Source organism: Microcaecilia unicolor, chromosome 7 (genome assembly GCF_901765095.1).
Source record: "Microcaecilia unicolor chromosome 7, aMicUni1.1, whole genome shotgun sequence".
Lineage (NCBI taxonomy): Eukaryota > Metazoa > Chordata > Amphibia > Gymnophiona > Siphonopidae > Microcaecilia > Microcaecilia unicolor.
Window position 1 is genome coordinate 86,661,012 of NC_044037.1, and position 12,846 is coordinate 86,673,857.

The window sequence follows — 12,846 nt, forward strand, 5'->3', positions numbered from 1 at the left end:
CTATAAAATACTGAGTGGAGTGGAATGCACAGATGTGAATCGCTTGTCTATTCTTTCTAAAAATACAAAATACTAGAGAGTATGCAATGAAGCTGCTAAGTAGTAAATTTTTAAAAATGGAGAAAATCTCTCTCTTTTTTAAACTTTATTTATACCAACAGCAAAAACCCAACATCATACAAAAGACAAAGTAAAAGTGCATAAGCATAACAATAGGAATCTCAACCATAAAAAACACACAAAAGTGGAATGCAAATATGACACCCCCTTGGTGGGCTCTTGTCCAAAAGAGAGTCCAAAATGAGGCTAATCCGAGCTGCCTTACCGTGCCACAAAAACTGTCATAAAATACTCTTAAACCAACCTTCATCCTTATGCTTATGTACTTATATATTCATGCTAGAGTGCTTCTTTTCTAGTCCCCAAAAGGCTGTTTGTTCTGTGTAAATAACCACTTCTGCCTTCCAGGGATTTAAAACTGTAAACATGCATGAAGGAATGGGAGGAGGGATTGGCAGCAGTTTCTCCTTAGTTTACACCTGTTTCCAGTTGTTGTTGCATGGTATAACTTCCTTCATGTATAGTGACACGCATACCTGTTCAGAGTGAGAACAGGAGATGTCCAGGGCATACTGCTTTAAAAGTCAGTATGCCAGCCAGTATGTGTGATGGCTTTGGAGCAGTTGTTAGGGTGCCTGAAGGAGTGGGATGCATGAAGGGACCCCTCCCCCCTTCACGCATTCTGGTATGAGTATCAGGAATGCAGGTTAGAATCTTTGGCAACAGAGCCCTTGTGTGACAGATAAAGTGCTAATGGCCATTGCCCCTAAATTTGTGACCTGTTTGGATGGGAAATGGGAAACTGAAGATATGCCAGCAATCAGGAAAACATGGGGCGGTGGGGAGGACAGGGAAAAATCAAGGTGGTTGTCCATAAGAACATAAGAATAGCTATACTGGGTCAGACCAATGATCCATCTAGCCCAATATCCTATTTCCAACAGTGGCCAATCCAGGTCACAATTACCTGCCAGAAACCCAAATATTAGTAACATTCTGGAACCTCAAAGAGTAACAAGATTCTGGAATCATAACAAATAGCAAGATTTCATCAGAACCTCAAAAAGTAGCAACATTCCATGCTACCAATCCCAGGGCTTCCCTATGTGTGTCTCAATAGCAGACTATGGACCTTTCCTCCAGGAACTTGTCCAAACCTTTTTTAAACCCAATGTTATGACTTTGTTAGAATTCTGCTAGTCCAGCAGGGGAATGCTTGGAACCGCTCCTGATTGGCTGTCAGGGGCTGAGCTGATGTCAGTCTGATCTACTTAAGCTTACCTTTCCCTACAACCTCTGCTTTGGCATTATTCCTTTTCTGCTGAAGACTTACCTTTGCTCTGTCTGAGCTATTAGCTCTGTGCTTGCTGGAGTTTGATTACTCCTTTCCTTGCTTGCAATTTCTGTTGCTCTGTCTCTGTCTGCCGGCTGCTGCCTGCATGTGTCTAATTATCTTGCTTCTCTGCACCTGGGATTCTCTCTGTTTGGCTGTGGTGCTGTGTGGTGAGTTCCTTCCTTGTCCCGTTCCAGTTTGTTTGTTTGTTTTGCTTCCTCTTCCTTCGGAGTTCCCTTTGTGCTGTGTTTGTTTTCTGCTTTGTAGATCCTGCCCTTGTAGCAGACTCCTGACCCTTTGTTTCTCTCCGTGGGGGTTGTTTGCTCTTTCATTGTACTCCCAATTAACCCATTGTCTGCAGTGTTCCCTGCCTCTGGTTGCTGTGTGTGTGTTGAGCTTGGTTTAACCCTTTGCCTGCAGAGTTTCTCTGCTTCTGGCAGTTGTCTGTTTACTGCAGTCTTCCCTTTGTGACTGTTTCAGTCCTTTCTTTACTGTAACTACCTCCTGTATTACAGAGCACTGTCCCTTTCTGTGCTGAGTGTGTGTTAGGATCCGCAGTCCGTTTTGCGGACTTTTCCCTTCCCTGTCTGCTGAGGGTCTCTGCCTACAGTATTCTTTATTTTGCAGTCCCTCACTTCCTTTGTGTGTGGTGGGCTACGGCTTGACGTGTTTCTGTGTATGCTTCCCTTTCTCCTTGATTGCCAGCACTGAGGATGTTACTGGTGTTCTTGTCCCCATGGGGGACCCCTTGTTTAGTCTCTTTCTCCTCTCCTACATATGAGTCGGTTCCGGTTAGGCCGTGAGGCCCGCATGCTTGAATTCTGAGTAAATGGGTTCCTGATAGGCTGTGACAGTGGCGTAGCTATGTGGGGCCTGAGGGGGCCTGGGCCCCCATAGATTAGGCCCTGGCCCCCCTGCCGACGATCCCCTTCAACCCCCCTCCTGCCACCAACCCTCCCCCGCCGTCACTGCCCGCCGCCGCATCAGATACCTTGTTTGCTGGTGGGGGTCCACGAACCCCGCCAGCTGAAGAGAGTCTTCTTCAGCGCCAGAGTAGCGCCTTCGTTCAGCTAAGTTCCTGGTGTGATCAGCTGTTTCTGAAGCCTTACGTCCTGCACCATGCATGTAGCCCCATGCAGGGCATAAGGCGTCAGAAACAGCTGATCACACCAGGAACTTAGTTGAACGAAGGCGCTACTCCAGCGCTGAAGAAGACTCTCTTCGGCTGGCGGGGTTTGGGGACCCCCGCCAGCAAACAAGGTATCTGATGCAGCGGCAGGGTGGGCGGCGATGGCGGGGGAGGGTTGGTGGCGGGAGGGGGGGTTCAAGGGGATCGTCGGCAGGCCGGCAGGGGGATCCAATGTGGCGGCGACGGCTCAGGGGGGGTGGCTAAACAGTGCCCCCCCACTTTGGGCTCTGGACCCTGCTCCCGGCGAGGTCTGGCTACGCCCCTGGGCTGTGAGGCCCGCCTGATTGCCCTATCTTCCCTTTTCTGGAGGTGCAAGTTGGTTGCTATGTGTATGTAAAGGGCTTGGTAGCTGGGGTAGTGTGTAGTGCCTGCTCGGCCCTCCCTCGGCCTTGGCCTAACACCTATACTAGGCCTCGGCCGAGGCTCAAGGGCTCACATCCAGACTAACACCCAGATATGCTAACCACTGTTGGCAACGAGTTCCAGAGCTTAACTATTCAATGAGTGAAAAAATATTTCCTCCTGTTTGTTTTAAAAGTATTTCCATGTAACTTCATTGAGTGTCCCCTTGTCTTTGTACTTTTCGAAAGAATAAAACATCAATTCACTTTTGCTCATTCTACACCACTCAGAAAAAGTCTGTCTTTTTGGTTCAAAAGTAACCTTATTTTAGACGTTTTTGTGCTCAGTGCATCTTTCTTTAAGGGCCATTTTCAAACAAAAAATGTCCAAGGGAAAAACACATAGAAACAAGCCATTGGGATGTTGGGGGGCCAGCAATCTTACTATACTAGAATATGCCCAGCCCCCATTTCCTGCGAGTACATATAGTCATTGCCATTTATGACAACTAAAACCTGGTGTAAATGCTGACACCTAAGTTACGCGCAGAACGAGCATATTCTATAACACTGTGTGTAAATTCTATGAATGCCCATGCCCCGCCCATGCCCCTACCACGGTCACACCCCTTTTCAGATCTGCATCTTAGAATTGACACACATCACTTTATTGAATACACTTAGAAAGCTGTGCACATAAAGTCTAATTAAAGCCCGTTAGTGGCAATAATTGTTTGTTAAGTGGCAATTATTGGTGCTGATTAACTTATTAAGCCAATTAAGTTGCGTGTGCAAAACAGAATATGACCAGATTTGCTTGTGCAACTGAGGTTGCACTATATTGAATTTGGAGATTAATGTCTAGATTTTATAGCCAAGTACTGACCTGCAGTTTCAGCCTCCTAACAATGAACAGTACACTGAAAAGAAAATCCTGCCTAATTTGTGAAAGAAAAATATCAGATAAGCCATAGAAATCTTGATTTGAAAAACTTCCATATTTGCTTTGCTTACAAAGGTCACAACTACTGTTTGGGGCCATGTCTGCACATACCATGGTAGTCAAAACTCACTCCTAAATCAGGAGGATCCAAGATGGCGTCATGAAGACTTACCATGCCTGCAGCTCTCTGAGTGTTTGTCTCAATTTGGGTGTCTTCAGGCGACTCTTCCCTAGGTGATCATGGGAAAGGTGCGGGAGTTTCCCTCAACTCCCGCTGCGGCTCTGGCTCTGAAACAGAAGACTCTTGATGACTTCAGAGTCCTTGCAGGACCCTTGCAGTCTTCCTTCCCTTCTGCCACTGCTGGCGTGGTGTTGTCGGCGAGCAGCGTAGATGGGGCTTCTTTGAGCCCTGTGGAGTAGGCGTTTCCCCTGCTGCCAGGAAGTAGTGCTGCTTTGGATAGTCCTGACCCCGGTGCTGTAGTGAGTGAAGACCTGGGAGCTCAGGGAGGGCACATATCCACAGCACCTGGAAGCTTCTATCTTACTCAAGATTTACTTCAAAATACTGCCTCAATTTTGCCTCAGCAAACTGTGAGTACTCTTTCTCAAGTTTCCAACTTGCCTACTACTGCTTTAACTTCGCTGGGTTTTGTTAAACCAGCTGTCGTGACATTGGAGTCACTATCGGGCTTATTTTCGAAAGAGAAGGATGCCCATCTTTCGACATAAATCGGAAGATGGACGTCCTTCTCACAGGGTCGTCCAAATCGGTATAATCAAAAGCCGGTTTTGGATGTCCCTAACTGCTTTCCGTCGCAGGGATGGCCAAAGTTCAAGGGGGCATATCGGAGGTGTAGCGAAGGTGGGACTTGGGTGTGCCTAACACAAGGACGTCCTCAACCCATAATGGAAAGAAACAAGGACGTCCCTGACGAACACTTGGATGACTTTACCTGGCCATGTTTTTCTTACGACCAAGGCACAAAAAGATGCCCGAACTGACCACCAGAGAGAATAGGGGATGACCTCCCCTTACTCCCCCAGTGGTCACTAACCCCCTCCCACCCTCAAAAAATATCTTTCAAAATATTTTGTGCCAGCCTCAGATGTCATACTCAGCTCAATCATAGCAGTATGGAGGTTCCTGGAGCAGTTTTAGTGGGTGCAGTGCACTTCAGGCAGGCGGACCCAGGCCCATCCCCCCTACCGGTTATGTTTGTGGAGGAAACAGCAAGCCCTCTAAAACCCACCAGAAACCCACTGTACTCATATCTAGGTGCCACCCTTCACCTTGGTTTCGATTATCAGCGAAAATCAGAAACAGCCAAGTCGAGGGACGACCATCTCTAAAGACAACCAAATTTCAGGATTTGGGCATCCCTGACCGTATTATTGAAACAAAAGATGGACGCCCATCTTGTTTCGAAAATATGGGTTTCCCCACCCCTAGATGGGGACGTTTTGCTAGGACGTCCTCAGCAAAACTTGGTGGTCCCTTTCGATTATGCCCCTCCACTGGACCTTGCATTTGACATGCATTCCTCTTTACAAACTTTGACATTGGAAAATACTAAAGATATTAAAGTTTTGTCAGAGGCTGCTCTTCTTCAAGCACAGCCATCTGCTCAGCAGTCCTCTAGATTGGATTCCTTGGAAATTAAAATTCAAAAACTGGGAACATTGGGTTTAACCTTAGTTAAAGATAAAAATTTCACACATCGTCATTTAGAATATTTAGAAGACATAACTTGAGGTTACTCAATTTTCCCAGGCCTCCTCTTATAGCACCTATTGATATGGTTAAGAAATATTTAATTGAGGTTCTGGGGATGTCTGGAGATTCATTACCTCCTATTACGCGAGTCCAGAATATACTGGTCTCGGGGAAATCTGTTGGAGAGGCCCTGCGAGGTCAAGATCAGGATTGAGAAAATATGAATCTTACATCCTTTTTGGAATCTTCATTGGAAATAATTACACAGAGTACTGATAGAACTGAAAAATGAGCTTGCGCATAGGCGCCCGGTATCAAAGGCTTGGGGAGGCTAAGCCTCCAAAGCCGCAGCGAGCCGGCTCCTCCCCCTCCCTCCGGATCTGGTCCCGTCCCTCACGTTACCGACCTGACTCTTCAGAGCTCAGCTGTCAGCGCTAACTCTTCCCCGCTGGTGCTGCCGGCGTTCGCGCTTTAAAAATGGCCACCGAGACTTCCAGAGGCGGCCTCGCGAGACTTCTGCTGAAGTCTTGGAGGCCGCCCTGTAAGTCTCGGCGGCCATTTTGAAGCGCGAACGCCAGCAGCGCCAACGGGGAAGAGTTAGCGCTGGCAGCAGGCAGGCAAGATTGCCTGCCCCGAAGAATTCGAAGAGTCAGGTCGGTGTGAGGGACCGGGACCGGATCCAGAGGGAGGGAGGGAGAATTCACCGTAGAACTTGGGAGGGGTTGGCAGGGGAGAGAAGGGAGTCGCAGGGCATTTGTGGATGGAGGGGAGAGAAGGGTCGCTGGGTATAATGGGTTCGTGCAGGGCAGGGGAGAGGAGGGTCACCGGGTATGGGTGCATGCAGGACAGGGGAGAGGAGGATCACTACAGGACATGGGTGCATGGAGGGCAGGGGAGAGGAGGGTTGCTGTGTATGGGTGCTTGCAGGGGGAGAGAAGGGTCACTGGACATGGGTGGATGGAGGGCAGGAGAGAGGAGGGGAGAGAGAAGAAATGCTGGACATGGATAGAGGGGAGCGAAGAGGGAGGAAGGAGATGAGAGGAGAAAAACTGCACATGGATGAAGAAAATAAGCAGAAGCTGAGGACCAGAAATGAAGAAGAAAGGAGGAAAGGAAAGAAAGAAATGGAAAGGAAGCCCTGGAAATGGAGTTAAGAGGACAGATAGCAGCAGAATCAGATACTGGGCCAGCATGATCAGAAAAGCAGTCACCAGACAACAAAGGTAGAAAAAAATCATTTTATTTTCATTATAGTGTTTGGAATATGTCCACTTTGAGAATCAGGTGCTCAACATTAAAAGTTTATATTTATTTATTTACTTATGTATGGCATTTTATCCCACATTAAACATGAATTAGGATGTTTTGTGGCTCTACATGAGAATTGTGATATTATGATCCCTTGTTTCATATTGTTGATGGTCTACATTTTCCGTATGGGTGGTATATTGGTGTATTAGGTGCCAGTGTAATATTTATGGTACAGTAAGGTTCTGAGTGTGTTTTTGCACAAAGTTGTGCATAGTGTTTTGCAGTTGAGCGATTGTGGTTAGTATATGCTTTGAGCAACCACTTTATTCTTTGACATATGATACATATCTAATATCTATATTTAATGAAAGGTATTAATTGCGACTTATTTTTATTTATTTATTTTTTCTGTGTGTTATCAGACAATTATGGATTTAAGCTCCACCCCTGGCTCCACCCCTAACCCCGCCCCCTTTAGCCTCCCCAAACAGTTGGGCCACCGACCGCCTATGAGCTTGCGGAGCTACTGTTAGTGATATGCAATTTATCCTTAAAATCGAGCGTGCTATCGGAAGATTGGAGGGTAGCCAATGTAACGCCAATTTTTAAAAAAGGTTCCAGGGGAGATCCGGAAAATTATAGACCGGTGAGTCTGACGTCGGTGCTGGGGAAAATGGTAGAGGCTATTATCAAAAACAAAATTACAGAGCACATCCAAGGACATGGATTACTGAGACCAAGTCAGCATGGCTTTTGTGTGGGGAAATCTTGCCTGACCAATTTACTTCAATTCTTTGAAGGAGTAAACAAACATGTGGACAAAGGGGAGCCGGTTGATATCGTGTATCTGGATTTTCAAAAAGCGTTTGACAAGGTACCTCATGAAAGGCTACAGAGGAAAATGGAGGGTCATGGGATAGGAGGAAATGTCCTATTGTGGATTAAAAACTGGTTGAAGGATAGGAAACAGAGAGTGGGGTTAAATGGTCAGTATTCACAATGGAGAAGGGTAGTTAGTGGGGTTCCTCAGGGGTCTGTGCTAGGACCGCTGCTTTTTAATATATTTATAAACGATTTAGAGATGGGAGTAACTAGCGAGGTAATTAAATTTGCTGATGACACAAAGTTATTCAAAGTCGTTAACTCACGACAGGATTGTGAAAAATTACAGAAGGACCTTACGAGACTGGGAGACCGGGCGGCTAAATGGCAGATAACATTTAACATGAGCAAGTGCAAGGTGATGCATGTGGGAAAAAAGAACCCGAATTATAGCTACGTCATGCAAGGTTCCACGTTAGGAGTTACGGACCAAGAAAGTGATCTGGGTGTCGTCGTCGATAATACACTGAAACCTTCTGCTCAGTGTGCTGCTGCGGCTAGGAAAGCGAATAGAATGTTGGGTATTATTAGGAAAGGTATGGAAAACAGGTGTGAGGATGTTATAATGCCATTGTATCGCTCCATGGTGCAACCACACCTTGAGTATTGTGTTCAATTCTGGTCACCGCATCTCAAGAAAGATATAGTAGAATTGGAAAAGGTGCAGCGAAGGGCGACTAAAATGAAAGCGTGGATGGGACGACTTCCCTATGAAGAAAGACTAAGGAGGCTAGGGGTTTTCAGCTTAGAGATGGCTGAGGGGAGACATGATAGAGGTATATAAAATAATGAGTGGAATGGAACAGGTGGATGTGAAGCGTCTGTTCATGCTTTCCAAAAATACTAGGACTAGGGGGCATACGATGAAACTACAGTGTAGTAAATTTAAAACAAATTGGTGAAATTTTTCTTCACCCAACGCATAATTAAACTCTGGAATTTGTTGCCGGAGAACGTGGTGAAGGCAGTTAGCTTAGCAGAGTTTTAAAACGGTTAGATGGTTTCCTAAAGAACAAGTCCATAAACCACTACTAAATGGACTTGGGAAAAATCCACAATTCCAGGAATAACATGTATAGAATGTTTGTACGTTTGGGAAGCTTGCCAGGTGCCCTTGGCCTGGATTGGCCGCTGTCGTGGACAGGATGCTGGGCTCGATGGACCCTTGGTCTTTCCCCAGTGTGGCATTACTTACTTATGTAACTACTATGGTGGTATCCTTTGCTTTGGAGTTAGATCGCAATGCTGTTTTGAAACTTTCCTTTAGACATTTGGACACACTATTCTTGGGATCAAAAGTTCGAGTATTTCCTGATCTTTCAAGAAAGACATAGATGAGGTGTAAGGCCTTTTTGACCTTTCGGCCGAGAATAATAGCTTTAGGTGCCAACTTTGTGTTTAAATTTCCTTGTTTATGTCTTGTGATATTTCAGGGCAAAGAATTAAATTTTTTTGAACCCAAGCAATTAGAAGAGTTTCTTGCAGCTAAAGAGGAAACAAAAGTCACTGCATAGACTCATATTGCACGCTGTTAGGGCAGGCTGGGGAGAGCTTTACGGGTATGTGATAGTCTTGAGATAAATTCTTCTAAGACTGTTTTGTTAATTTCTAATTTCTAACTCTTGGATCACATTGCATATATTGTGGACAAAAGTGTACTATTTTTCTTAGCAATTTATATTTATATTAAGCGATATGCATATTTCTTAATTTCTGTATTATCTCATTTGTTGGGATATATTGAAAAAAGAATAAAGTTAAATAATTAAAAAAAAACTCACTCCTAAGTCAGTGTATGTGGAATGTCATCTCAGTTTCTCAGTTAAGGGGTTAAAATATTCTTTCTGTTGTAATATTACTTTGTAGGAGTGCCTTTAGCATACTATAAAATGCTTCACCACTGTAGGTTCACTAGCACATTGCTTTACAACCTGGCATAAGAATTCTTACCAGATCAGATTTATACTGTACTGGACCAGCAAGGTATGTGGCTTATTTCTGTTTTTATTCTTTTTTTCTGTAGCACCTTTGCACTAAGCACAACTTAAAGCAGACTTTATTGCATGTTTTTTTTATTTCACATTACTTTAAGCCTGATAAATATTTGTATAACACTTGTAAACCTTGATATCACATACAGTAAAACTAACCAGAAAATGACATTTTTTAAAAGTGCATTTGTTCCCCCCCCCCCCCCCCCCCCCCCAATAAGCTTTGATCAAACATCACAAAACGTTTTAGTGAAGCTGAAATAAATTGTACTGTAAAAGGCCCTGGATATTTAATGCCAGGCCATCTGGTGACTGGAATATCTGGGGGGGGGGGGGGGGGGGGGTTGCCCAGCTCAAACTTAACCGGCTGAGGTGCTCTTTTACGAAACAGCGCAAGTTTACTGCTCGCTAAAATGGAAGTACCGCCAGGCTACTGCAGCAGCCCGGCGGTAGTACCCTCCCCCAGTCTGCACCATTTCCGGCACTGCAAAAAATATTTAAATTTTTATAGCACCAGTGTGTACCCAGAGGTAACTGGGCAGTGCCGCGCGCTACCCAGTTACCACTGGGTTAGCACAGGAGCCCATACCGCCGCCTCAATGGGTGGCAGTAAGTGCTCCCCCCCCCTGAAATGTCCACGCAGCAAATGCTTCACTTTGCCGCACGACCATTTCTTGAAAAAAAACAAAGACCTGCCTTTTACCCGCTGCGGTAAAAGGGGGCCTTGGTGTACGCTGATGCCTGCACAGGCCCCCTTTTGCCACAGCTTCGTAAAATGACCCTTCTGGGCAAGTCACTTAACCCTCCATTGCCCCATGTAAGCCGCATTGAGCCTGCCATGAGTGGGAAAGCACAGAGTACAAATGTAACAAAAATAAAATATACAATGCTGGTCAGTTACACTTACAGCTGCCAAAGATAGGACAGCTATTTAGGCGATTCTTTTTGGCTGCTAAACGTAGCCGGTTAGCATTTGAATATTTGTGGATAGCCAGCTACATTGCACGATGTATCCAGTTAACTGCTAACAGCTAATGTTCAGCGGAGATAACCGGCTATCTCACGCTGACTAATAGTGCTTAGCTGGCTAAAGGACCCGTTTACTAAGCCGCACTAGAGGCGCGTTAGTGCTTTTAGCACACGCTGGGTAGGCGCCCACAATATTCCTATGGGCACCTACACAGTTAGCACATGCTAATTTTGTGCACGTGCTAAAAACGCTAGTGCACCTTAGTAAACAGGGCCCTAAGTGCTATTTAGTCAGATAGAAGCCATTTCTGACCGGTTAAATAACGCTGAATATTGGTCAGATGGTGCCTGATGGTCAGCCGGTGGCACTCAGTGTTTCTTTAAATGCTGCCTTTCACAGGCTAAATTACATCCAGATATTCAGTACTGGAGGCCTCTGGACTTCCCTGGCACTAACTGGATAGTACCACAATGGTCAGAGCAATATTCAGCACAGGGCTGGCCCAACCATAAGGAAAAACTAGGACTTGCCTAGAACAGCAGCTTCTCGGCCCCTTAGGTTTTAACTTGCACCTTTTCAGTAGTAGTTCAATGTGAGCTACATGCAGATACAATAGTAGGCCGTGTCCTCAGAAGGCTTATAATCTAAGCTTTGTAACTGGTACCAGTAACTCTTTGTCATTGGTACTAGTACTGTTACGTTTAAGAATGAGCTAGCTGTTGATGATTTGCCCTAGGATACATCTTAAACTTCACATGATTCTTTACTTTGACACCAGGTTCCCAAGACTAGAGGAAGCCATGAAAATCAGAAGTATTACATTTCTGTGTCTTGTAGTGCTGCTGTCACAGCTTCTATTAGTCAACTGTAGACCAAAGAAGGAAAGAAGGCATGGAAAGACAAATAAGGAAAAAACCCCAGATACTGGCAAACAGAAAGTTAGAAGTAAAGATGAAAGTAAGCCAGCTGCAACTGACCAGAATGGAAAGAGACAAAAACTAAAGCTAGGAAAGGGAGTAATCAAGGGCAGTTTCTCCAAAAAAGATAAGACTGAGTGTACCTGGGCAGTTACTGGAGAGGACACTGTTAACTTGAGAGTGGAGTGCACCCGTGGTGTTGCCAGCTTCTGGTGCATCTTTGAGGGACATCCTTCCTCCTGCATTCATTTCAAAGCGGATGAGAACTCCTACTGGAAGCAGATTGGCCGAGCCTTAAGGAAGAAAAAGAACCTCTGTGAGAAGCAGAAAGGTGTTCTGAAATCAAAAATGTGCAAAAAAGGTCCACAGGATGCCCATCTCACCATGATAAGCTCCAGTTTGGTGGAGATAAGAAACATTAACAAGGATGACGCAGCTGCCTACCACGAAAGAGCAAATGCTTACTTTGCAGACACCGTAGAGAAGGATGTAGTGAAGGATGACGTCCAGTGTATGGAAGATGGGAATGGTACTGATCAGAAAAAGTTAACGGAAGAGTACTGTGGGAAGGGATGGAGCTCTGTGTTGTGTATCCTCTTCTTCTCAGCTGTACATGATAAGAAGTGCTGAAAGCACCAATAACCTTTAGCTCTTGTACATTGTGATAGCTCTTTCATATGGTCGCCATCAATGTTCCCTCTAAAGTTGAGCAGGAATCCTCCAAATGCATTGCTGCCAGTGGGGGCACTGTTTCACTAGTACATTTTCAGTAGTGAGTGACAGGCAAGCTCTGCAGGATTCCAGGGAACCTGCCTGTCTCTATCAATTGAAAACACAATATTGAAGCACCCCCCCCCCCCCCCCCCACCCCTTAATGGCAGCAGTGCAGTTGGAGAACTTCCGTTCAGCTTAGAGGGAACAGTGGTTGCCATCCTTGGCACATTCGAGCTGTTTCAAATTTTTGGATGTTACATGATAATTTAGATAAATATGGCCCTGTAATCCTGCAGAAGAGTGCAGTTAAGCACCTGAAAATCATTTTAAGGGCAATTCTGTAAAGGACACTTAGATTTAGGCCCCAATTGCCCCTAGGTTTAGGCCTCAGTTTCTAGAATAGGCACACATAAGCACATGAAGGATGTCATAATTTGGCATTTTTGCGCATATGTGCTAGGTGATATCCTATAAAATTGTCATGCTAGTCACATGCCCTCAGATTCTATAAAAGGCGCCCAAATTGCACTCCCAATTTGTG

The 12,846-nt window shown here is 45.3% G+C and overlaps 1 protein-coding gene across 1 annotated transcript; it reads left to right on the forward strand.

The window, feature by feature from the left end:
* The first annotated feature begins 9,644 nt into the window (after positions 1-9,644).
* On the forward strand, positions 9,645-12,339 carry LOC115474562 (fibroblast growth factor-binding protein 1-like). The gene is made up of 2 exons (XM_030210078.1): positions 9,645-9,696; positions 11,453-12,339. The coding sequence occupies exon 2, from the start codon at positions 11,475-11,477 to the stop codon at positions 12,219-12,221; it is 747 nt and encodes a 248-aa protein (XP_030065938.1). The 5' UTR covers positions 9,645-9,696; positions 11,453-11,474; the 3' UTR covers positions 12,222-12,339.
* The last annotated feature ends 507 nt before the right edge of the window (positions 12,340-12,846 follow it).

Bases quoted from the DNA above. Each gene is read 5' to 3' on its own strand.
- LOC115474562 (XM_030210078.1), top strand. From the start codon at position 11,475: ATGAAAATCAGAAGTATTACATTTCTGTGTCTTGTAGTGCTGCTGTCA.